A 23218-nucleotide genomic window follows, 5' to 3' on the forward strand; every position below is an offset into this window, starting at 1 on the left:
TAGATAGATAGATAGATAGATGATAGATAGATAGATGATAGATAGATAGATAGATAGATAGATAGATAGATAGATGATAGATAGATGATAGATAGATAGATAGATAGATAGATAGATGATAGATAGATAGATAGATAGATAGATAGATAGATAGATGATAGATAGATAGATAGATGATAGATAGATATAGATAGATAGATAGATAGATAGATAGATGATAGATTAGATAGATAGATAGATAGATAGATGATAGATGATAGATAGATAGATGATAGACAGATAGATGATAGATATTTAAGTGGCTGCTTAACTATTTGCAGATGCTGCCAATTTGAAGAATTCAACCGTCATCACCGGGTGCTATTTAAGTGTTCTGATTTTCCTGCAGGTTAGCCAATATACATTTGCTATGTGCAGCTACCGAGAGAAAAAAGCTGAGCCTCAAGAGCTGTTGCAGCTTGATGGATACACAGTGGACTACACAGACCCACAGCCAGGTAGATAAGTCGACTGGTGCTCTTTATTTTCTGTTTCCCCTTTCTTTTCCTGAACAGTTATGGGCCTAATCAGGATTTCTTCCATTTATTTCTGCAAGCTGCTTGTTTTCTGTTTGTTGTTGCAAGCTACGAAAGGGGTCCTTAAACTGGTGCCCTCTGATCCCACATGGTGTGAGAAAATCATATAGATTACACTTTCCTGTCATTGAAAACTGCCCTAAGTCTCTGCATCCATAATGATATGATCCCCAAATCGTACTCACGGGCAACTGATTGATTAGTGCGTGTGAGGCAAGGGTTTCTTCCACATCTCTCCCAAGTCTTTGATTATGGGATATTTGATTATGATGGAAGGGTGGCTGCAGGGGCAGAAGTCTTGGTAGCCAATGCCATAGATTAGGGCTGATGGGCCCGTCTGTTAACACTAGGGAGGAAAGTATGAGGAAGGGCTTTGCAGTAACTTGTTGCTCTTCAAGGAGGTTGAGTACATGCCTGTTTAAAGACTTGCCTGGAGACTGCAACTTCTTAAGTGTCAAGAGCAGAAATAAGATCACATAGAATCTGGCACAGTCACTTTCCAAGGGTTGGTTGTACATTATGTGTGTCCATTTATTTGTAGGACTGGGAGAAACCCCTGTCTGAAACCCTGAAGTGGTGCTTCCAGTCAGCGTAAACACTATGGAACTAGATAGTTCAACGGTTGGACTTGAAATAAGTCCACTTCCTACATTCCTAAGCTTCATTTGACCCTAGTCGTTTGCCCCCTTCTGCTTGCTGGATTGGACGCTAAAAGTCTTTTGCCTGAATGCTCATACGAAGCAGGGGCTTCAGATTCCCCCTGCATCTTGCAGCTTTCTGCACCACATCACATTTCTTTCTGGAGAATCTCCTGGCCTTCAGGAGCAGCTTTCCTGAAGGCATGGGAGACTACGGGAAGGAGGGGAGAAAGCCTCCTTGGGCAAACCTTGCATTTAGGATCCCAGCCACTGAATCCCAAATCACATCTCCAATTGCTGCCATTCTAACTGCTGGTTTCTGGTCTTCTTCAGGTTTGGAGGGCGGCAGAGCATTTTTTAACGCGGTGAAAGAAGGCGACACGGTGATTTTTGCAAGCGACGATGAGCAGGACCGGATCCTGTGGGTCCAAGCCATGTACCGAGCCACTGGCCAGTCCCACAAGCCTGTGCCCCCCACTCAAGTTCAAAAGCTTAATGCTAAAGGAGGAAATGTGCCCCAGCTAGACGCCCCAATCTCTCAATTTTGTAAGTAAAACAAGCTCTAATTAAAGCAAAGAGAGAGAGAAGAAGCTGGGGGGGGGTTGCTCAAAAGGTTGCTTGTTCATGAATGGGGGAGCAGGGGTGGGCTCCAACCTTTTCGAAATACATTTTTCATTGGTTTATCTTCACATCTGAGGGTACTGGATGCTGTGCGCAGTGGACTGAGCAAAGAATCCTATTGGGAAACATCCAGAGTAAAGTCTAAAATGCAATACTTGATGGAAAGGTTCTCAGAGGAGATGTCTCAGAAGGGTATTCCACACTTGTCCTTACAACAATTGCATAAACATCCACCCAGGGCTGTCCATTTTCAGTTCTTCTCTGTGCTTTCCATTTTTATGGGACAAACCATTAGGACAGCCATATTTTGTCCCATAACAAAACCAGCTGTTTATACCAGCCTTCCTCAGCTTGGTACCATCTAGATGCTTGGACTACAGCTTCCATTGGACCCAGGGAGCATGATCAATGATCAGGAATGATGAGAGCTATGGTCCAAAAACATATGGAGGCTACCAGATTGATACAGTGCCAGGAATCAGCCATCTTTTCAAGATTGGTGTTTTGATATAGGACAGCATAGGCTGTCTTCTGCCGGTGTTGTTTTAGAAAAAGCAGGTGTATTATAAATGTGTAAATCCAATCACTTAACACCTTCTGTATCCTCCAAATCAGCTGTAGATCACAAGCACTTTTTTTTTTTTTTGCTTTATCTGTTATCCAAATTTAAACAACCAGGAACCCAGCCTAGCAAACTGCACAGATAGTCAGGATTGTATTCGTTAGTTACAGGAAACAAGAACCTCTTAACCCAAGACCAAATAAATCTGTGGTGCACTCGTGGTTTTCAGCCACTAGATTGTGAATTTTTCATTGTAATAATCAATTTACTGTTTTTGAACTGTTTATTTTAAGAGTTTTAAACTCCACAAACACGTAACTTATTTCCATTTACAAATGTCACCTTTTAAAAGAAATAGATTCATTAGCAGATTCATTAGCAGTGCAATCTTATGCGTGTCTACTCAGAAATATGACCCATTGGATTAAATGGGGTTTGCTTCCTGGTAAGTGTGTATAAGATTGCCAACTTAATCATGCAATTTGAAATATATTTATTTATTTATATTATTAATTATGTATCCACCCTTCCTCTCAAAGAAACCCAGAGCGTCAAACAGAAAAACAGAAAAACGGGAGAATTTAAAATCAAGTAACACTTTTAACTAGCTCAGAGACATTATTTTGGGAAGAGGTTTAGAATAATGGTACTAATTGTGCTGCTAAGATTGTTAAATTGTCCCATGGAAAAGGAGCTAAATAAATTTCCAGCACAATCTTTGGTGTAGGATATTGATCAGTTTCAGCTTAAAAAGTTGGTTTTTGGAGCTTACTCACATGAGCCCTATACAGCTATTGCAGTCAACATGTGGAAAAAGGATTATAATCACACCATGTGTAGATTATACTGCCTGCATAGGGACTTAAATAAATAGACTTTAATGGGCATAGGATGGAACCTGTATAATCTGTACGTTGCAATGTACAGATTGAGTCATTTGTGTCTATGTGGATTGGGGCCTATTGTGCGCTTAACCTCCTTCACAGATGTATGGTGTGCCAAGGAGGTGGAGTTCATGATTCTCCCATTCTCCACAACTTGATTATAACATTTCCAGAGGGTTGTGGTCACTTCCACATGGTGGAATCAACCAATTGCATGAACAGTAAACCCATGGTGAGCTGACACACTCTTCAGCCTTCTCACTAAGACTCCTGAAAATCAAAAGTTTCTAAGCAGCCCAAAATAAAAAATTCAGCATGGGTTTGTACATCAGCCTTCCTTGCCCTCTCATGTGTTGAAGGCTCTGGTAAATTTGAAATACATCAAAAGCACTTGCCTTTACATATACGGACTCTTAGACACCTCACTACTGATCATGTTTTAGTTCCTTTTCCCCCTACATCTGTGAGGGTTTTAAAAGTTTTGAGAACTATTTAGATATGCCGTTATCATTTTATCACATGCTTGCATAGCTTGGACTCTTACTCTGACTTTATTATTGCCCAGCAAAAGCTTGGTTTTCATTTCAGGACGAATGAAAACATGGCATGATGCAGACGGGGTGAAGGTTGTTCCTTTCATGGTTTCCCTTCTGTTGCCCGTTGCAAAAGGAAAACTTTCATTGACTTAAGTGGCAGTTTGACTGATTGGTGGATTGAAATGCTACGGCATTGGGCCTTATAATGGCATGTGCATCCTCGCTCCCATCACTTTTGGGTGTATGTGCACACACACACACACACACACACACACACACACTGCACACATTAGGAGCAGCCCGTTTTCATGATTCTAATGACATGACACATTTGTGACGCAGGTCAGGTAAGTAAACAGCATACTTTTCTGAATTGCTTGCACAAGGACCCCACAGAGCAGTCTGATGGCCTTTCCTAGCTCTGTGAATGGCTGGCTAATCCAAGAGTGAGTCATAAGAATACTTCTCCTTTACATAATCTAATACTCTTCCCCAAAGCTGTGCTGTTCCCATTCCAAGCATTCCATGTGCTCTGTCTTTACCTACTTGGCACCTTTCAGGATTCTGAATTTCCTTTTTCGCTCTTCAGTTCTTAAAGAATGGTCTCCATTCCCCACAATCCCTAGCTGGCGAAGTCAAGAAGTGTGGGACATACAAATCTCAAGCCCATGGGATCTCCCTGATCAGCACCGGGAGCCTCCATAATGATTTCCAAATGGTCCCCCTCTCCGCTTTTTGACTCCCCATAATCCTGCGGTGCTCCTCATCTGAGAACGTACCACATTCAAAATGAGACAATGGAAATTCCAAACTTAGCTACGGCTGCACCAGATTGCTCCCCTGCTTTGGGATGGGCCAAGCATATCGCAGAATGTGGCCCCTTCCCTGATCCATCTCCCACTTTCAGCCTTGTATATCTAACACCATGTTGAGGCAACGAAAGAGAGGAAAAGACAGAACATGTCAGGGCGCTTGTGCACACATTATGCGTTTCCTCTTAGTGGCTTAACTGCTGAGCTCCTTATATTAAAAGATCTAGTGATCTGGATACCCAGATTCTGCCAGAGTTATATTCCTAGCATAAAAAGGCAAAGGGATCCTTGACCATTAGGTCTAGTCGTGCCCTACTCTGGGGTTGCGACGCTCATCTCGCTTTTTTGGCCGAGGGAGCCAGCGTACAGCTTCCGGGTCATGTGGCCAGCAGGACTAAGCCGCTTCTGGCAAACCAGAGCAGTGCATGGAAATGCCGTTTACCTTCCCGCCGGAGCGGTACCTATTTATCTACTTGCACTTTGACATGCTTTCGAACTGCTAGGTTGGCAGGAGCAGGGACCGAGCAACGGGAGCTCACCCCATTGCAGGGATTCGAACCACCAACCTTCTGATCGGCAAGTCCTGGGCTCTGTGGTTTAACCCACAGCGCCATCCGCATCCCTATTCCTATCATAGCTGTTTATAAAACTGACCAACTGATAAGAGCAATCATGTGCTCCTTTGTGGAATATCTCTTCCCTGGAGACATTCCCTTTCATTTGCAGGCTTTTCTTTACATCCACATCATACATTTAAAGTACACAGCTTCCCCTGTAGAATCCTGAGAACTGCAGTTTCTTAAGGGTACTGTGAACTGTAGCTCCGTGAGGCATAAACTATAGTACTCAGGATTTCACAGGGGAAGCTGTGTGTGCTAAATGTGCTTTAAAATCTGCGGAAAAACCTGGAAGTAGAATTGGCTTTTCCCTGCATTTCTCCTCTGCTGGAGTAGCAACCGAAATGAGTCTCCTTTCCAGAAACCTGTCCCTAAAGAAAACATCACATGCTCCATCTTAGCAAATGGATGCAGTGGCTGAAGGCATTCCTATTTCTTCTGATAATTCTGTTTCTTCACAAAGTGATTGAAATAGACACATATGCCAACAAAGACAACCACAGCAGAGTATTATGAGGGTAGAAAACTGCAGACCTTTTAAGTCCTGGCCGAGAGAAAATGACCAGTAGGTAACATGTACGGCTATAGGTAGCTCCAGATAGCTGAAAAACTACCACTAGAGGTTGCTAAAGGTAATCCATAATCTCGTAAATAATAATAATAAATCACCATGTTCATACAGTCCTGAGCTGAAACGCAGCTACCCTTGGGTTTATATACCACTTAGTTGACAAAGACCTCTAAGTGGTTTACATAAATCAAGGCGGGGATGAACTAAACAAAAATATTGGGGCGAGTGCATCTTGCAAATGCATAATATGTGCATAGGCCTTTAGCCCGAACCCATGCATCGCAGCTGCTCCCCCCCCTCACCAAAACACCAGTGAGCTCAGGCTGTGAAAGGTCATGCTTTATTAATGCCTGCATATTTGCATCACTTTTTTTTCTTGCATCAGAACACCGAGCTCCTTGTTAAAATGCATCAACGGGCAATAAAAAATATACCCAGGTAGAGATATAAGCATCAGAAGTGAGTCCTTTTTATGCACACATGATGATGACTGCCAGGTATCACACAGGGAAAACAGAACAAATCGTTCAGTTCCCGTGTAAATCAAGTATTGCATTTTAAAGGGTTTCATTTCTCTATTTTTCTTCAACCACAGAAAGGTAAGTACTATTGTGAGAGAAACGCTTTTATTCTTGTGCATTTAGCTTGCATATCCTTTTTGTTTACTTTTCCTTGTTCACAGTAGCATATAGTTCTTGGCTACATGAAAGGCATGAAAGAAAGTACACATTAGAGGCACTTTTCATTAGTGTAAAATTTTTGTTAATGCTTTCATAGATGACATAAATTGCCTAAAGATGGCAGAGCTGCATTGTGTTACTGACCAGGAAAAAACAACAACACTCCGTTCTTACGATGAAGCTGTCTGTAAAACAGAAACTCGAGAACAACACATTTTACAGTTGGGAAACTTGGGAATAATACTGAATTCATTTGGTTGCCACCTAATTTGTCTTAGCAAATGTAAACTTTATGCAACGCTCGACTTCCCGTATGATAGCTGGCTTCCAACTTTGAATGAAACAGATAGCTTTTATTTAAGTATGTAAAATTTAAAAGTGGAGTGTATTTTTGCGGGCATTTTAAATGCAGAAAACAATAGATCCTGCTATTCATCAGTTTTATAAAGTCCAACAATCCTATTTTTTTGTGAGAGACTGGTACTTTTGTTATTGCTTTTTGTTTCTACCAATAAATCAATAAAAACCAGCACTTTAATCCTACGCATGTTTATTCGGAAGTAAGAGCCAGTGTTTTCATTGGAGCTTACTCCCAGGAAAGTATGCATAGGATTTCAGTCTTAGTAAGCTAGAAGGTTCATGCTATATATGCTTTCAGTAAAAGGAAAACAAAAATCTGCCCAAAGCCTTTGTTCATTACTCCTAAAATGATGCACAACACCCTTTGGCAATATATAAAGTTTCATGAAACGGCCACTTGTCTGGGGATATCAATTTTTATCTGTTCTGTTTTATTACTGGCACGCTAGCCAAAATGCACACACAGACACACACACTTTCATTTTTAAACCTTCTTTTAAACATGAAAGATTGTTCAGTAATTGTTTCACATATCACCTGTGCTTTTCCTTTCCTTTCCGTTATTTCGTTTTGTTTGATTTGTGGTATCTGTTCTATTTTACGATGTTGGTCGCATCACGTGCAAAAGATTTGGCTGTTCTTTTTGAGAATTCGTGTGATCCTTTGTTTCACCCTTTATATATTTTGTATATATATTTATATGGCTAGGTTTTTGAGCTTCATTTTAAAAAAAACAGCTGTTAAGTGTTGTTGTATATTCGTGTTGTTTTAAAGTTTCTTTCTTTGTCTTTGATTTTCTTATTACTCTTATTATTATTTTGTTTCATTCTTTGCTTGAACCCAAGTACTCTAGCTGCTAGGTTAGAACTCCTGTCTGCTTTCCTGAGCCTTGTTGCTAGCCTTTATGTTATTCTGGTTTGTTCCTTCTTACCCTGCTAACTTCTAGCTGGACTTAAGGGTAAGTGCTTCCCTGTAGCTAGCACAGATCAGATAATCAGAGTCGATTATCTGACATATGCAATGTGCTTTCCCCACCCCACCCCTCCTCTTAAATCTTTCTCATGTTTAGATTTTGTAGTATAAATTTTCCATATTATTTTCCTGAATTTAGGTTTGAAATGTAAGTTTTCCATACTGAAATTAGGATGCATGTGGTGTTTGCATAATTGCCTTCTCTCCCTGGCTTTCATATTGGCATCAACTGATCCTCTTAGTAAAAGCCAACCATTGACATTTTCTTTTCCTTTTTATTTTTCTTCTTCTTCATCCCAAGGTTGTAAATATGAATTAACATCACAATGAGACTGTAACTATTACCTTTCTTTTGTTTCATGGAACTGACATCTAGTTTTGACTGCTTTGATGCCTGACAACAGATCATTCTGCACTTTGCCAACCTACCGTTCTTTTTTTGTTTTGTTTTCCCCCGTTCCAATGATTAGCTTGGTGTAGTTCACCAGCAGAATGGTGTTAACCCTGGACACTTCCAAGAATAGAAAGGTAGGGCAGTGAGCCTTATGAGGGAAGGTGCTGTATGTTAAAGTGGTGGGGAATTAACAAGAGCAATAATAGTTCCCTGCGGGCGCAAGTATGACTGCTTATTGAGCAGCAGTTTCCACTGGTCTAGAAACCAAAAACGTGTGTCTTATGTGGTGATCATTTTGGTAACCTTTTGCTTTTTCGTTTTTCAACATATCCATATGTATAACCACATAAGAGAAAGAGAGAATAGCTTAGAAGCGATAGGGTTTCTTCCTTTATCCCATCCTCACCTTTCCCCCTCTTCCACCACCGCCACAAAAAATTAAAAATTAAAAGGAAATCCATTAAAATGAATGTTTTGGCATGCGATCTCATATATAACTCTGCTTTAGCAAAACAGCAGTCTTTTTAAAAGAAAGAAAATATAAGGGATCTTTAGCTGCTAAATCATCTTTTTTGTTTCCTTTCCCCTAACCCTGGTTTTTTTAAAAAAAGACAAGCTGAATCCGTCCTAATAAAAACAAGTTCCCCTTCCTCTCCATGTTAACTTTTAAACAATATGCTGTACTAATTTTTTATTTATGTTCAAAAAGCTGTTCCTCATACAAATGGTGAGTGCACCTTTACTTAAGAGAGAATTGGAGCTTTTACTGGTCACGAGAGCTGGCAAATATGTACCTGGAGTATTCTGAATGCAATAATGAAATGGAGCAGTTGGGTTGCTGTACCTCCTGTCCATGAGGCAATACTCCTTTTCCCCCTTTTCTTTCTTTTTTTCCATAAGCATACCCTGGATACCAGGCAGAATTTCTTCACCACTTCTAGCAAATACTTTTATTTTCTTTATTTAAATTATTTTACTCAATTTTTCTTTTTTTTCTTTTTAGTTCTTTCTAAGTTGGTGGGGGAGGTCTAAAGAGGATCAGATTTGCTATAGAACAGAGTTGGGGGTAGAAAAATCTGGATTTTGCTTCTTTTTTAAAAAAAGAAAGACTGAATGAATTCTGGTCTGACAGTATGTATCTTGCATTAGAATGCATTGCTATCCTCTTAGTTGTTTTATTTTCAGCAATGTGTGTGCTTTTAGTTGCTTTAGTCTCTATTTATCTCTCATGAGAACACTGCTTATGTTTTCTTGTATTGTCAACTTGCAGATGCTACATTACAGGAATGCAGTATTATAATACAAATTCAGTTTTCACATTTTTTTTGCATGAACTTCAGATATACTGTAAATCACTGTCTGGACCTTTTAACAGCAATGCAATGCCAAAAAAATAAATCCCCTCTAATTACTCCATTCAAAACAATTCAAAATGCAGTGACTGGCACGCTCCTTTGTTTTCGGAAATCTGTTTATTGAATGGACCACTTAGTTTATTCAGAGTACCACTAAAACATTACCTATTAAACACTTTTCTTATTGCAATAACATAATTTAGTGATTTACAGTCAAATGCATTACTGGAGAGAAACCATTGAAACAAATTTAAAGGAATATGCTTGTTTATGCCATAGGGAGTCAAACACTATAAAGCATGGTCAGTTTTGTTTTGTTTTGTTTTTAAAGCAACTGAAATAATGCCAAAGAAGGGATCAGTATTGTATGAAACTTTACTCAAGTGAGAAGTCCTATAAGAACAATCACGTTGGCTTCAAACCAGGGGCAAAATTATGGCACACCCTAAAACAGCAAGGGAGATAGCAACCTCGTGTAATTAGATTTGGTACGCCAAATGCCAAGATTAGCAGTGAGGCAGTGTTTAGAACCGAATTATATGCTGCTCAGAGTTTTTCTCTGCCTGTCCCTCTCTCTCTCTCTCTCTCAATTCTGAAGTGTGCTTGTTCTCTTTAGACCCTTTACTGCAGTGTTTTGTTACTAAGTAGTTACTTTCTGTGCATCCATTCAGCGTAGACCTATGAGACTATGAAGGAGCATAGTAGTTCTTCAAAGCATGCAATTGCCTGTGTGTGCAAGAGGCTGGGAGTTGCCTGAAGTCCCTTTTGCCCTCTTATCCACTGTTGTGCAGAGCTAAAGAAGAGTTAAGAATTGGGGTGGGGGGGGGGAGAGAGAGAGAGAGAGAGAATGTATGCTTGCCTGACTATGCCAATAAAGAATCTTCTAGAAATATCTGTAAATGAATAGCTGCCATCAATCATTGTCATTCCTTTATTTCATGTCTACTGATGAGGTTGACTAGTGTCATTGTTTGTTACTGTCCAAACCATAACTTCATTCTTGTAACGTCAAGCAGATATGACAAGCACACATTTTCCAGATGAATAAAATACAAAGTCACCTTTTAATTTACAATTCAGCGGTTGCTGGTGGTTGCGCATATATATATATATATATATATATATATATATATATATTTAAATAAACAAATCTGTTCTAAAATAAAAATGTACTCAGATGCTCATTTGGCTTTTTGAGCTAAAACAAAGCTATTTATTCCCTGCGAAATAAATAAAACAGGTTTTCAGATCCTTGCAAACAAATGAATGCGCTGCAGCCTTTTATAACAGGAATCATTCATGGAGTTTTGCACCCATTTGTAAGGCTCCATCAGAATGTGTCTAAACTCTTGATGTAGCAACAAGAAGAAAAATAAATAGAAAGAGAAAGATGCTTGACGCTTCTGTCTACTTTGGTCAGAAGATAACACACCCAAAGTGGCCTTTCTACAGCCAACCTTATAGCACCAGGAGTGGGAAAGGCAGTATTTTTCAAAGCTGTATTTTCCTGATGGCAACATGCCTTTTCAGAAGTGAGGCATATATACAAAACATTATTAATGACAGTAGAGGTTTACAACGTCTGCTGATTTAACCCGCAATTTGCCGTGCTTATATAGGAACATACCTTAAACCAAGTCAGACCACTGTTCCACGTACAGTAGCACTGTCAACACTGATTTGCAGGTACTTTTCAGAGTATCTGGCAGGGGTCTTTCCTAGTCCTACCTGTCAATGCTATAAATAGAACCTGGAATCTTCTCTACCATAGAGATTGCGTGCTGGTCTGAAGGAGAGCTTTCCCTTTCAACAGCAGCCCCATATGCCTATAACAAAAATCCAGTCCACATGGTCCCTTGTCCAATGGGGCAACTTTTTAAGGGGCACAGCAAGGCTGCAGTGGGAAGGGAGCAGCTGAAAAGCCCCCACTGATTCACAACCAATATCTTCCCCCCCCCAAAAAAAATACATTTTAATGCATGGTGGTGGGAGGAGAAAGAAACATCTCCAGAGAAGCATTCTATTATGAAAGGCTTCCATCCAAAACTTGCAAATAATTTAGTATTGTTTGTGATACCAAACTCCTATTACAGAATCTTCCCACCCTCCCCAAAACAAAACATTTCCTTGGCTTTCAGCACCTTGTTGAACGCGTTGGATTCTTTCTGCAAATGGAAAGGGTCAAGATGCAGCACACAGGCTCCTGCTGGCAAGAAGGGGGAGAGGCAATTCTTGGCAAGTCCATCTCCCCCTACATCAGGCATGGCCAAACTTGGCCCTCCAGAAGCTTTGGGACTACAACTCCCATCATCCCTAGCTAACAGGACCAGTGGTCAGGGATGATGGGAATTGTAGTCCCAAAACATCCGGAGGGCAAAGTTTGGCCATGCCTGCCCTACATCCTCCCTACCACACTTTTCCGAAGAGTCCCCCAACTCTGCAGAGCAGTTTCTCAGGGAAGGGGGAATCCATTAACATGGCCTTCGCCTCCCATGAGCGGAGGTCCAAGCCAAAGAATCCTAAATGTGCCAAATCCTTTCACATAAAGACTTCCAAAAGTACATTGCTGTGGAAGTTTACATTGTCATTGCTGTTGTTGACAAGAAGATCAGGGTTTCAGAAGAACCAAAATAGTTTATTGCTAACCAGTGATTCATTTAAGATCTCTAAAAACCATCTGTAATATTCAAGGAATGGCATAAAACCCACCTAATCCTGATAATTGGTTAAAATCTTTTTTCAAACTATACAGAATATTTATATTTCAATATAGCTGGCAGGGATTGCATTGAAACCATTAGACCCATATGTAATTTAAAGTGGAGCAGGAGGGAAGGTAACAAAGGACAGTAGGTTTAGATATCATGCTTTGCTTTTCCTAGAAAGAGAAATGTTTTAGTGCAAGTCTATATTTCTGCCCCAGCCAAATCAACACTTGCTAAAAATGGAAGCCAATCAAAAACCCTAAAACAGCTTGCTGGTGCATTTATTTTATCATTTTGATGAAGGGGAAAAAACAGCATTGCCAACGTAGGATGTTAATTAATATTTTATCCTCCAACATAGATTCTAGGTATTCCAAAGAGCTACAATGCAATTAGAAAGCATAACATTTAAAGTTGTGTCTGGGTGCCTAATCTGCAGCATAGTCACTTTCCAAACCCATATCCAACTTGAGCCATGTTTTATTTTTATGTATCCAGATCTAAGAGGGCAATTTTGAACATCTTCCGTTCTTCAGTCATAACCTGTAGCTAATGATCTGTGAACACTATCAAATTGCTCTGTAAGGCCTGTGCCATCGTGCATTTCAGTATCTGGATCTTCAGCAGATTGTATTCTGTCTGAGGAACCCACGTAGAGAACTTTGAAACTGCTTTGCACCTCCCCTTCACAGGAGTAGCTGAACAAGCCAGGGCACAGCTCTTTATCATAGCTCCCCTTCGTGTGCAAACCATGAAACTATGGCCGTTGGCCTCCCGACAGGCCAGAATATGAAGGCATGCTTAGGTTTGCACCTAACAGAAGGCTATGTTTAAGTGCTCACCCCGTTGCTCACACAAAGAGAGGGATGAAGTGGCTGCAAAGGAGCTCAGTAGCTCTTGCTCATTCTGGCTTTGCAACATGACTGCAAACTTCACCAGCACCTCTTTTCACACCCCCATTTCTAAGCAGCGGCTTTCACAGAACTGACTTCACATGACGAACTTTACACAGAGGTGCAAGCCAATCGGGAGCCTGGGGCAGCACGGAGCCTGCGCACATAAGCCACCATGTCCCTCCCAGGAAAGATGTGTGGCTTGGGTGCGCTGCAGGCCCCGTGGTGAGTGCCACCCGGCATTTTGTCACCCCACTCAGTGGCAACACCCAGGGCGGACCACCCCCACCACACACACCCTTTCTCCGCCCCTGCCTCTGTGGGAACAATAGCCTCTGCATGGATTCTGTATGTATGTGGCCGCTGGAATGCACATGATTGCAGCAGCTCAAAAACGTGGTATCCATGATCAGCGGTTGTGTACAGCCACCATGTGGAGGCATTGGTTCCCCTAACTGCACCTCCGCATGAGCCTAACCCAGCCACCAGCATAATGAGGGCCGGGTACGTTCGCCCGTTAGCGTGGGAGCTTGATACGGAGGCTTCTAAAGCTTGGGAGCTAGGTAGAAGATTGCTTGGCAAGTTGCTAAACCTCTAATAAATTCCATACCACCATTACCCCATGCAGTGTACACAGGCCATATTCTCAGAACTGTTAACCCCATCCCATCGTGAAATTGTCACCTCATGGTAATCATCACATCAGGCTAGATATCCACATAGAATGGCTCCAACACATGTTGGAAGGACACCACTGCCCCGGGGTGAAAGGAGCATGAGCAGGAAGCTTCTGGGAAGTGATTCCAGGACTTGACATTTTGCAGCCAATCTGGTGGGGAGGGCAGCGCAGTGAGCATGATAGAAGCAGGTCTGGTTTAGGCCAACAGCCCCTGGCTAGAGAAAGGCTGTCCCTGGAATGCATTGCTTAGTACTGAAGGTGGGGCCAGTATTTATCAGCACTCTCAATGGATGGAAGAGCAACAGAAAAATGATGGTGTCTGGGAAAATGAGAAGTTTTCAATGTACAGGGAGTCATTTTTAAATATGGGGCAGCTGTCAGTCATCCTGTTCTTCCCAGCTACAGGCTGATGCGGTTCATTGCAGAAACAGTTTTGCCACATGCTCCCTAGTTTGTCTACTACAAAAGACCACGGACCACAATCCTGGCCCAAATTGAGTCAGGTCTAGAGTCGAGGCAATATAGGACAGGATGCTACCATCTCAGGGCACAAAAGTAAGACCAGGACACCTAGTAGGAAGCTCATGGAAGCAGGGAAATGATGGAGGCAGACAGACAGATTCCTACTCTCAAAAGCTGGTATGTCAGTCTGGTTGCCTGCAGCCTATCTGCTATTCTCGCGGGAAGCTGGGTCAGTGATGACTCAGCAGTGAACTTTGTCCCAGCTGATTCTTATTCCTGGTGTTAGCAGGTAGGATGCAGGGGAAGTCATTGACAGGCACAGCCATGCACAGGTGCAATTCTTTATCTTTGCAAAAGCACCCGTGTGCATGACACGTATTCTGAAGACCAGTTTCTACTGCAAAAAGAGAGAGAGAGAAGTAAACATGTTTCCCACTACCATATCAGGCCATGTCTAGTGATAAAGACTCGGATGTAAGCTTCTGTTTTTTAAAAATTAAAAAAAAATCATGTAGGTTAGTTCATTTAATTTTTAATAACGATTAAAAGAGGCTGAGCATGACACTGGATTCCTGTGAGGTCAGAATTCTACCCGCTTAGAGGATGAGGGGCGCTTTCAACTCGTAGCCAGTTTACTCTGGCTCGCTTATTAAAGCATCGGGATTGACAAGGCACCATGGCTCATAATTGGAAAAGTCATGAAATATCTGAGCAGAACTGGCAAATGAAGGCCTCCAGCCAATTTGTCAGCTTGCAGTCTACTCGGGGAAATTTGAACACTACAGCCTTGACTATTTAAAATAATTTTTAAAAGCTTCATCCAGCCTGTTAAAACTGTGAAGCTTTTCATTTATTATGTGTTTATTATTCTGGCTGCTGCAAAACTTGAAAATGGCAGGGGTGGGGAAGCCTTTTGCTGGTGTATTTGTATTCATCAAATTGATCTTGGCCCAGAGGGGATGGGCATCGTCTGTCAAAAGAGATAGACAGCATCTGATTGGTTGCTCATAGTGTGCTGCAGTTTGAAACCCAAGGTTACACTGGACTGTGCTGAAGGTCTTAAGCCTGAAGGGAAAGTAAACTTACAGCCTGGTCCATTGAAACCTGACAATGCACAATCATCAGTATTGATGATGGGATGACATTCTCTGCTGTAGCCTGCAGCTGCCTTACTCTGCCTAATGGTAGAGCCGGCACGTATGGCTTACAGCCAAGGTGTTTGACTTAATTCACACATTCCTTGCCACTGAACTGAGAAACATACAGGGCTTAATCATGTAGCATCAGCCAACCAGATAAAACTATATTTAACGCTGCTCTGTAGACGTGCAGCTAGAAATTAATTTGATAAACGATAAATTAGAAGATCAACCAGTTATTGAATAAAATATGTTCATACTGAACAAAAAACATAAAACCATACTCTGGAATAACGTATCCTATCCTTTCAGTGGGTTGCAGTTAAGCCCCTCAGAATTCAGTGAGGCTTTATTCCAAGTCAGCATGTACAGGGAAAGGTTAGGCTGCCATTTTTAGTTCAACGTACAGAATCAAAGAAACACATACATTATTTGCTGAACTAACACCTCGTTGCAGTTAATAGAGATGCTGCAGGTTTTATAGTTTGCTCGTGTAGCCTTTTAGAAAACCAAAATCTTCTATGTAGATAATATACCATAAAAGGTTCATCCCCTCCCTTCTCTTGTTTTCTTTTTATTAAAAAAGGCTGCACTAATTCCTTAATATAGGAGCCGGGCGTTCTCAAAGCAATTTGTGCAGTGCTCCCCACTTCAGAAACCTTTCGCAGAAATCTCCTTTGTTTCTATATAAGCACAGCTCCACTCGCTGTTTTTGAAACACAGGCCTTTAAAAAGAAAAAAGAAAAATCTTGTTGTGCTTTTGAAGTGAGAACCATCCCAAAGAAACTCTAGGTCTTCATTTTAAGTGTGCTATTGTGCCCTTCAGCTTTGCTAATTCTCTTAAGACCTTAGTAGGAAGCTGTAAACAAGGTAGGGATTTAAATCCCGATTTCCTGCTTTATTTGTTGAGGATTTGTGCAAGGCCTCACTTAGCAGAAAACTGAGTCAATGGAGAAAAAGAATTTAAGGGAAAGAGGTTATTTTAATTCTGTTGCTCCTGAACAAAACACATCTGCGTTAGGACTGGAAACAGTGTCTTTTGTAGACATGCCCCCGTCTACAAAATACTTTCTGCTATCTAGGTATGATTTTAATTAATTCATTAATTAATGTGGGTAATAGGTGTAGTCTCTGTAAACTTGTACCAAAAGACATCAGCTTAATGAAACGAACAAAGTGGGTATTTTATCAGAGTTAAACATGTATTATTTATATAATGTTAGCCGCTCTGAGCCCAGCTATGGCCGGGGAGGGCGGGGTACAAATAAAAAAATATTATTATTATTATTATTATTATTATTATTATTATTATTAATAGGCTAGGGCAGAATCTTGCATTTCTCCTGTCCCCCACAAAGTAGAACAGAAGTTGAACCCCGATACAATGCTTAGGTTGCAATCCTATGTGCAGTTACCTGACGGTTAGTCCCACTAAAATCTGTAAAACATACTTCTGGGTTGAAATGTATATAGGATTGCACAGTAATTATCTGAATCAATTTTTAATAGGGTCCAAAAAATAATAATCAGACTGCTCTGTCACTGAAATAGAAATTGCACCTCCACTTAACTTGTCTATGATGTTTAGAGGAGCATCTTTTATGTTGTTTCTTCCAGAAAAGATTTTAAATCTGCTGTAAAAAAATATATATATCAAAAAACCCACACCCCTATGTTTATGTCTGCAGGTTGAGTAAAAAAACAAACAAACAAACCATGATGGATAAAATTTTAGTCCCAAAAAGTCTAAAAGGGCTTATGCTTAGCCAAATATAGTAAAATTAAGAAAACATAATGAACCACATTTCCTTAGAATGGCAGAATCTATTACAATGATTTAGAAATACATAAATAGGAACTGGCTGTTTGTTACCGTCCTTCTAGTTTGCTTTTTGGGATGAGTTGTTTTGGAGCTTTGTTTGCTTTCACGAGGGAAAAGTTCTCTTGCTAGAAGAAATGCGCTCAGGTGGGGTAGATGCTGATTCTAGTACCTTTGGCCTCAAGGCAATAAATAAGTGTTGCAAGTTGACAATGGAAGCTGAAGACTATTTGATAGAGGCTTGTGAGCCTGGAATTCAGCCGAATGCTAGGGAGCGAAGTAGTTCTCGTGCTTCATTTAATAGCATTTGATGCATCTTATGCAATGCAACGTTTCTCTAAATTGTTTCTTTCTCTATATGTATAAATGAACAGATGCAGATAGAGCTCAAAAGCATGGCATGGATGAATTTATCTCTTCCAATCCCTGTAACTTTGACCACGCTGCACTCTTTGAGATGCTTCAGCGCCTCACTTTGGACCACAGACTTAATGATTCCTATTCTTGTCTGGCAAGTATATTCTTTGGTCTATATAATATCAATACTGGGCACCAAAATCTGATCTGGGGAAAGTGTGTGCCGTGCCACTGCAATTAGTGGAAGCCGTGCCTGCTTACTCCAGGTCTGAAACTGGCCCCCAGACGTCTTATCTTTCGAAAACAACCTCTGTTGAACCTACTGTCTTTGCTAGCCATTCTGCACAGCATAGGGTTTCATGTTTCCTTTTTAATAAAATATTGACATGTTAATTCTAAGAAACAAGAAACAGAACTGACACTCATACTTTAGTATCCATCATTGCTTCACGTCATATCCTAAGCAGCAAAGTCGGTGGAATTGAACCAGGAAATAAATTTGGCCATCACTAAAAGGTAAAGAGACCCCTGACCATTAGGTCCAGTCGTGACCGACTCTGGGGTTGCAGCGCTCATTTTGCTTTATTGGCCGAGGGAGCCGGCGTACAGCTTCTGGGTCATGTGGTCAGAATGACTAAGCCGCTTCTGGCGAACCAGAGCAGCACACGGTAACACCGTTTACCTTCCCACTGGAGCGGTACCTATTTATCTACTTGCACTTTGACATGCTTTCGAACTGCTAGGTTGGCAGGAGCAGGGACTAAGCAACGGGAGCTCACGCCGTCACGGGGATTCGAACCGCCGACCTTCTGATTGGCAAGTCCTAGGCTCTGTGGTTTAACCCACAGCGCCACCCGCATCCCAAAGTCGGTGGAATTGAACCAGGAAATAAATTTGGCCATCACTAACATGTGTTAAATTCCTGTATAATTTTTAATGTACATTGCTATTTATTGAATGTTACTACACCCAAAGCTGTGTTTGATCCTGCAGTTGAGACTTTAGATTTTATTTGACTTTTGGTGTCGGGTCAGACACCTTCAGAACATTACACCTTTTTCTGTGGAATGCATATACTTTCACAGTTATATGTTATAGTTCGCTTGTTCCTATGATGGCAGGATTACAGTTCTGGCACACCTCCTTGATTGTACTGAACATAATTTATAAAAGTTATTTGCAGCCTTGGACTCACCCTGTGTAGCTATGTCTTGAAACCATTTAAATCCTCCAACATAGCTTTCCTCTGCTGAGAAATTCAAATTGTGACTAGACTCACCTACTAGTCTGTTGTTTCAACTACTAGACATAGTAGTTAAAACCCTACACAGCTTTGGCCCAGTATACCTGAAGGAGCATCTCCACCCCCATTGTTCTGCCCGGACACTGAGGTCCAGCTCTGAGGGCCTTCTGCTGGTTCCCTCACTGCAAGAAGTGAAGTTACAGGGAACCAGGCAGAGGACCTTCTCAGTAGTTGTGCCTGCCCTGTGGAACACCCTCCTGTCAGATGTCAAAGAGATGAATATACAACCTTCTGTAGACATCTGAAGGCAGCCCTTTTAATATATGATGGTCTGCTGTGTTGCTGTTTTTTTTCCAGTCAGATGTGCAGGGTATAAGAAATAAATACATTAATATAGGATCCTGGGAGATTTGGAATAACAGTTCAATAAAATTTGCATTGGTTTGGATGTTTTTTCTCTCATGATGGGGGCCTGAATGATTACCCTATTGGAGTCATGAAAGGTTTTCCCTCCAGATCAGACTGAATTTGTTTTTACCTTTCATTGCTGCGTGATATGTTCTGCAAACATTCTTGTGCTGTGCACATGATTATGTGGCCATGTTTATAGTATGCTTGGATCTGCATTGGACAGGTGAAGGGTGGGGAGAATGAACAGAGCTGTCCTCAGGCTTGGGAAGAACATAAAGGCAGACTTGCAGCTCTGTCCACAAAGGTTGCTAGTAAAGTAAAGTTGTCTGCACAAACCTACATCAATGAACTACGGTACGTCAGTGGCCAATAAGGAAAGAAACAGCTGTCTTTAAAAAGTTTTCTTCATTGATCACCTCAAGGTGATGTCTACTCACCATGAGTGACCAGGTGAACATCTTATTTATCAAATCTCAGCAAAGGCTTCTTTCTGACTACAGTTCCATTATTCTAAATAGTTGTTTGGCTCTGTGAACAATGTTTAAAGTGGGAGGGCATTGCTTACTTGAATTTATTTTCTGTGTTGTTGTTTTAAATCAAAACCTTTGTTTTGAACTTGGCACTGGTGGTTTTGCTGGTATATTGAGGCTACAATTCTACTTACCAGCAAACAAAAAGTAAGCGTAACAACCTATCTCTATCTTGCCCACTCTCACTGCCCCACTGTATGTTATTATTAGGCAATCACCATGCGGTCCCATATTACCAATATAAAAAATCAGATACCAACCAAGTGAATAGAATGGATCTGAGAGAGAGAGAGAGAGAGAGAGAGCGCGTGTGTGCTTGCTGCTAGAGACAAGTATATTCCCCTTTGCTGGCTCCTAAAATGAAAACTTATCCTTGTGTCTAAAGTATTGGGTAGCTTTTCTTTGGGAGGCAGCAGATGCTGATCCATTCACCTGTAACATACATGCCTCAGAGAAACCACTATCTATAATGCTCATCTGCATTCCATGTCTTGGCTGCATATGAGCTTCCTTATAAAATATAGGTTTTCTATTTTACCATTAAAGTTAATGAGACGAAATAAAGCTGCCTTACATTCCTATTTCAAACACAATATATGGAATAATATGGAATCTTAAACACAATATGTGAAGCCTTTGCAGCCCATTTATTTATACTTATGTGGATTTCTTAAAGGTGTGTGCATGTGTGGTGAGAGAGAGAGACTCTGTGTGTGTGTGTCAGTTCCATACTAACAATATTAAGCCAAGTTCTCTATTTGCTGGGCTTCACACAGCTTGACTCACTAAGATTTTTTTCAAGTTGCAAATAAGATGTAAATACCAACTGGTTCACAGGTGATCCTGCCATGACTGGAAGCCTGGCCCTGAAGATAACATGTAAAGAAAATTGGGTTCCCTCCAAGTAAGATCTGCTCAGAACGGACCCACTGAACGTAATGAATCTATGTTAGTCATGCCTGTTAACTTCAGTGGGTCTACTCTGGGTAGGGCTAGCATTGGATGCAACTTATTGCTAATTTCCCTGCTCAGGAGAGAGCACATCTGCTCACATGTAAGTGAAACTGTGTGAATCAGCCCATAGTTCAACGCTGGCACAGATGAGTCAATGCAGAGGCGTCCCCAGGGAACTCGAGCAAATGTACCAGAGGGCCATGTCTCTCTGAGTTTAGAATGAATACAGTACCCCTCCCTCGCTGTTGTAAAATGTGCCTCTACAGTTGTTCTTATGGCAATTCTTGCTTGCTCTATGACAGTTTCATAGACAGATAGATGCCCTAGAAACAGCATCCTTGCTCTTTCTTGAGCCACCGCTGTACAGCTTCGCTTGATTCCCCACAGAGGGAGAGATTTGTATGAAAACAAAGAAATTGACTCATCGCAGATAAGACAGAGGCGACACTTCTTGGCAGGGAGAAGCATTTGGGGGAAGAAGCAGAGGTGTTGTTGGCACCATTTACTGAAGCTGCCTGCCACAGTCTTCATAGCCATAGGCTCCCTCTCTGCAAATGGCCTTTTAGAAAACGCCTCTACTGTCCATCACTGGTACTCACTCCCATATTTTAAAACTGCAATTGGTGCCTTTCCGCTCTGCGGATTTGACATGTGGTGACTTAACATGCTTTGTTCTAATACTCTTGAAACGGACCCAAAAGCTGCAGAGATAAGCATACTTTGTTCTTTATATCTGAAATGAAAATTTGCATTCAAACGTTCTAAGAGTTTGAAACACACACACACACCCAAAAAATGGTGGCATTCAGAGATTGCAGAGTTTCTGAAAATGTCAAACTGGATGATTCCAAAACATTCTGTATTTTTTGAAAATCAATAACATCTGCGATCTAAATATTCAATGGGAAATGCCTGAAGGCCTAGTCTAAGGATGTTATATGAATAGTCTTTCAGTAGCACCTGGGAATTTTTTGTCAGTTGTTCAATTCAGAATCTTTAGTATTATTATTTGTTACTTTCCCATTTTAAATATTATTCTAAGTAAAAACTATTTATTTTAGGCCATTTTGTAAACTAAAATGAATGCTACAAAAATGCAAAATGAAACCATTAATGCCATTTACCGATAAATGAACTAATATCAATCCCTTCTCCTTCTGACATTACCTCCTCTTTCAGCCTCCTGGCTCTCACTCAAGACCCAAACAAACTGAGAGCTCCTCCTCTAAAAAAAAAAAAAAAAAAATTCACAGCAAAGAAGGTTCCTGGAACCTTCTGACACCATTCAAGTCTCTTGCTCTAGGCTTGCTTTTGATGGGTAGGCACAAAGGTAGATAGGGCTTCCTCAGGCTGCCCACAGCTGTGTCTCATTCAGTGCCCAGCTGCAATCCACACACCCAGTTCCAGGCTACAGAGGTTTTGTGAGCTACACAGAAGTCCCCAAAGACGGCAAAGAAGGCACCCCTCTACACAACAGTTCTTGCTCTGGCCCCTGCGTACCTCTCTTGATGCTCCCTATCTCCTATACACTCAATGAGGTAAAAAAAAAAAAGGAGGACTGTATGGATCCATCCACATCCCAAATTACCTATCACCACATATCTTTCTTCCTTTTTGTTTTGTCCTCTTCAATAGCTGTCAGGTTTTGAGGAATTGGCTTCCTCCCCCGTGGCAGTAAACAAAAGATCAAACGAAAGGAACGTCTTACCAGTTAGAATCTTTAATAATCACAGCGAGAGAACAAAGAACACGTCTACTAGAAATGGCAGTGCTCCCAATTAAGGGTCACCCCCCCCATCCCTATTAATCTACGTCACTCCTACGTCTTGTAATCTGAGCTTGTACCCTCTGCGCTTTCTGTTCTAACACTTTCTAAACTCTCGTGTCCTTGGAGCAGGGGGTGGACGCTGTCCAGAGACTGTGAATCTGTTAACTCTCTCTTTCCCAATGCTGCTTCTCCTAGCTGTTCCCCATCCAGTATTTCCCAGCTTCTGCCTTCAGAACTATGTCCCTCTGCAAACCACTGTTCCAAGTCTATACTGTCCTCCTGATCCTGAGAAGATGCAAGAGGAGGGGGGGGATCCTACCATTCCTCCTCAGTGCAGCCCTCCTCAGCACAGTCCCTGACAGTAGGGAAAGCCATTCATGAAAGGCAAGTCACCCTGTTCACGGGCTCCATTAATAAGATCTGCAGCTTTGGGCTTTTCTGCCGTTTCTGAACTGGGAATAGCAGTGGTGTTATCACTGGTGGAGTTTGCACCTGTGCCTTATAAGGTTCTTCACTTTAGACCCAAGCTTCCCAGTGCATTGCAGAATGTTATCTGGTAGGATAGCAAGTATTTTTTTCAGATGGTTACATAGTCGTGGTCCCAACAAATAGCCCATCTACCGTTTTCCTGTTATCTTCTGCCAGTGCTTTTATGCATTTTTTTCCTGTGGTTCAGTGTTC

General features: G+C 41.3%; 1 protein-coding gene across 22 annotated transcripts in view; it reads left to right on the top strand.

The window, feature by feature from the left end:
- The window catches only part of CADPS (calcium dependent secretion activator), a 340568-nt gene that overhangs the window by 176845 nt on the left and 140505 nt on the right, over positions 1 to 23218 (top strand). For all 22 annotated transcript variants that reach the window (XM_053378320.1, XM_053378321.1, XM_053378327.1 and 19 more), the window contains exons 10-12: positions 389 to 497; positions 1547 to 1759; positions 17649 to 17785. In XM_053378320.1, the coding sequence (XP_053234295.1) occupies positions 389 to 497; positions 1547 to 1759; positions 17649 to 17785 (459 nt within the window). The remainder of the gene's footprint in view (positions 1 to 388; positions 498 to 1546; positions 1760 to 17648; positions 17786 to 23218) is intronic.

The sequence above is a fragment of the Podarcis raffonei genome, chromosome 2 (genome assembly GCF_027172205.1).
Source record: "Podarcis raffonei isolate rPodRaf1 chromosome 2, rPodRaf1.pri, whole genome shotgun sequence".
Classification (NCBI taxonomy): Eukaryota; Metazoa; Chordata; class Lepidosauria; order Squamata; family Lacertidae; genus Podarcis; species Podarcis raffonei.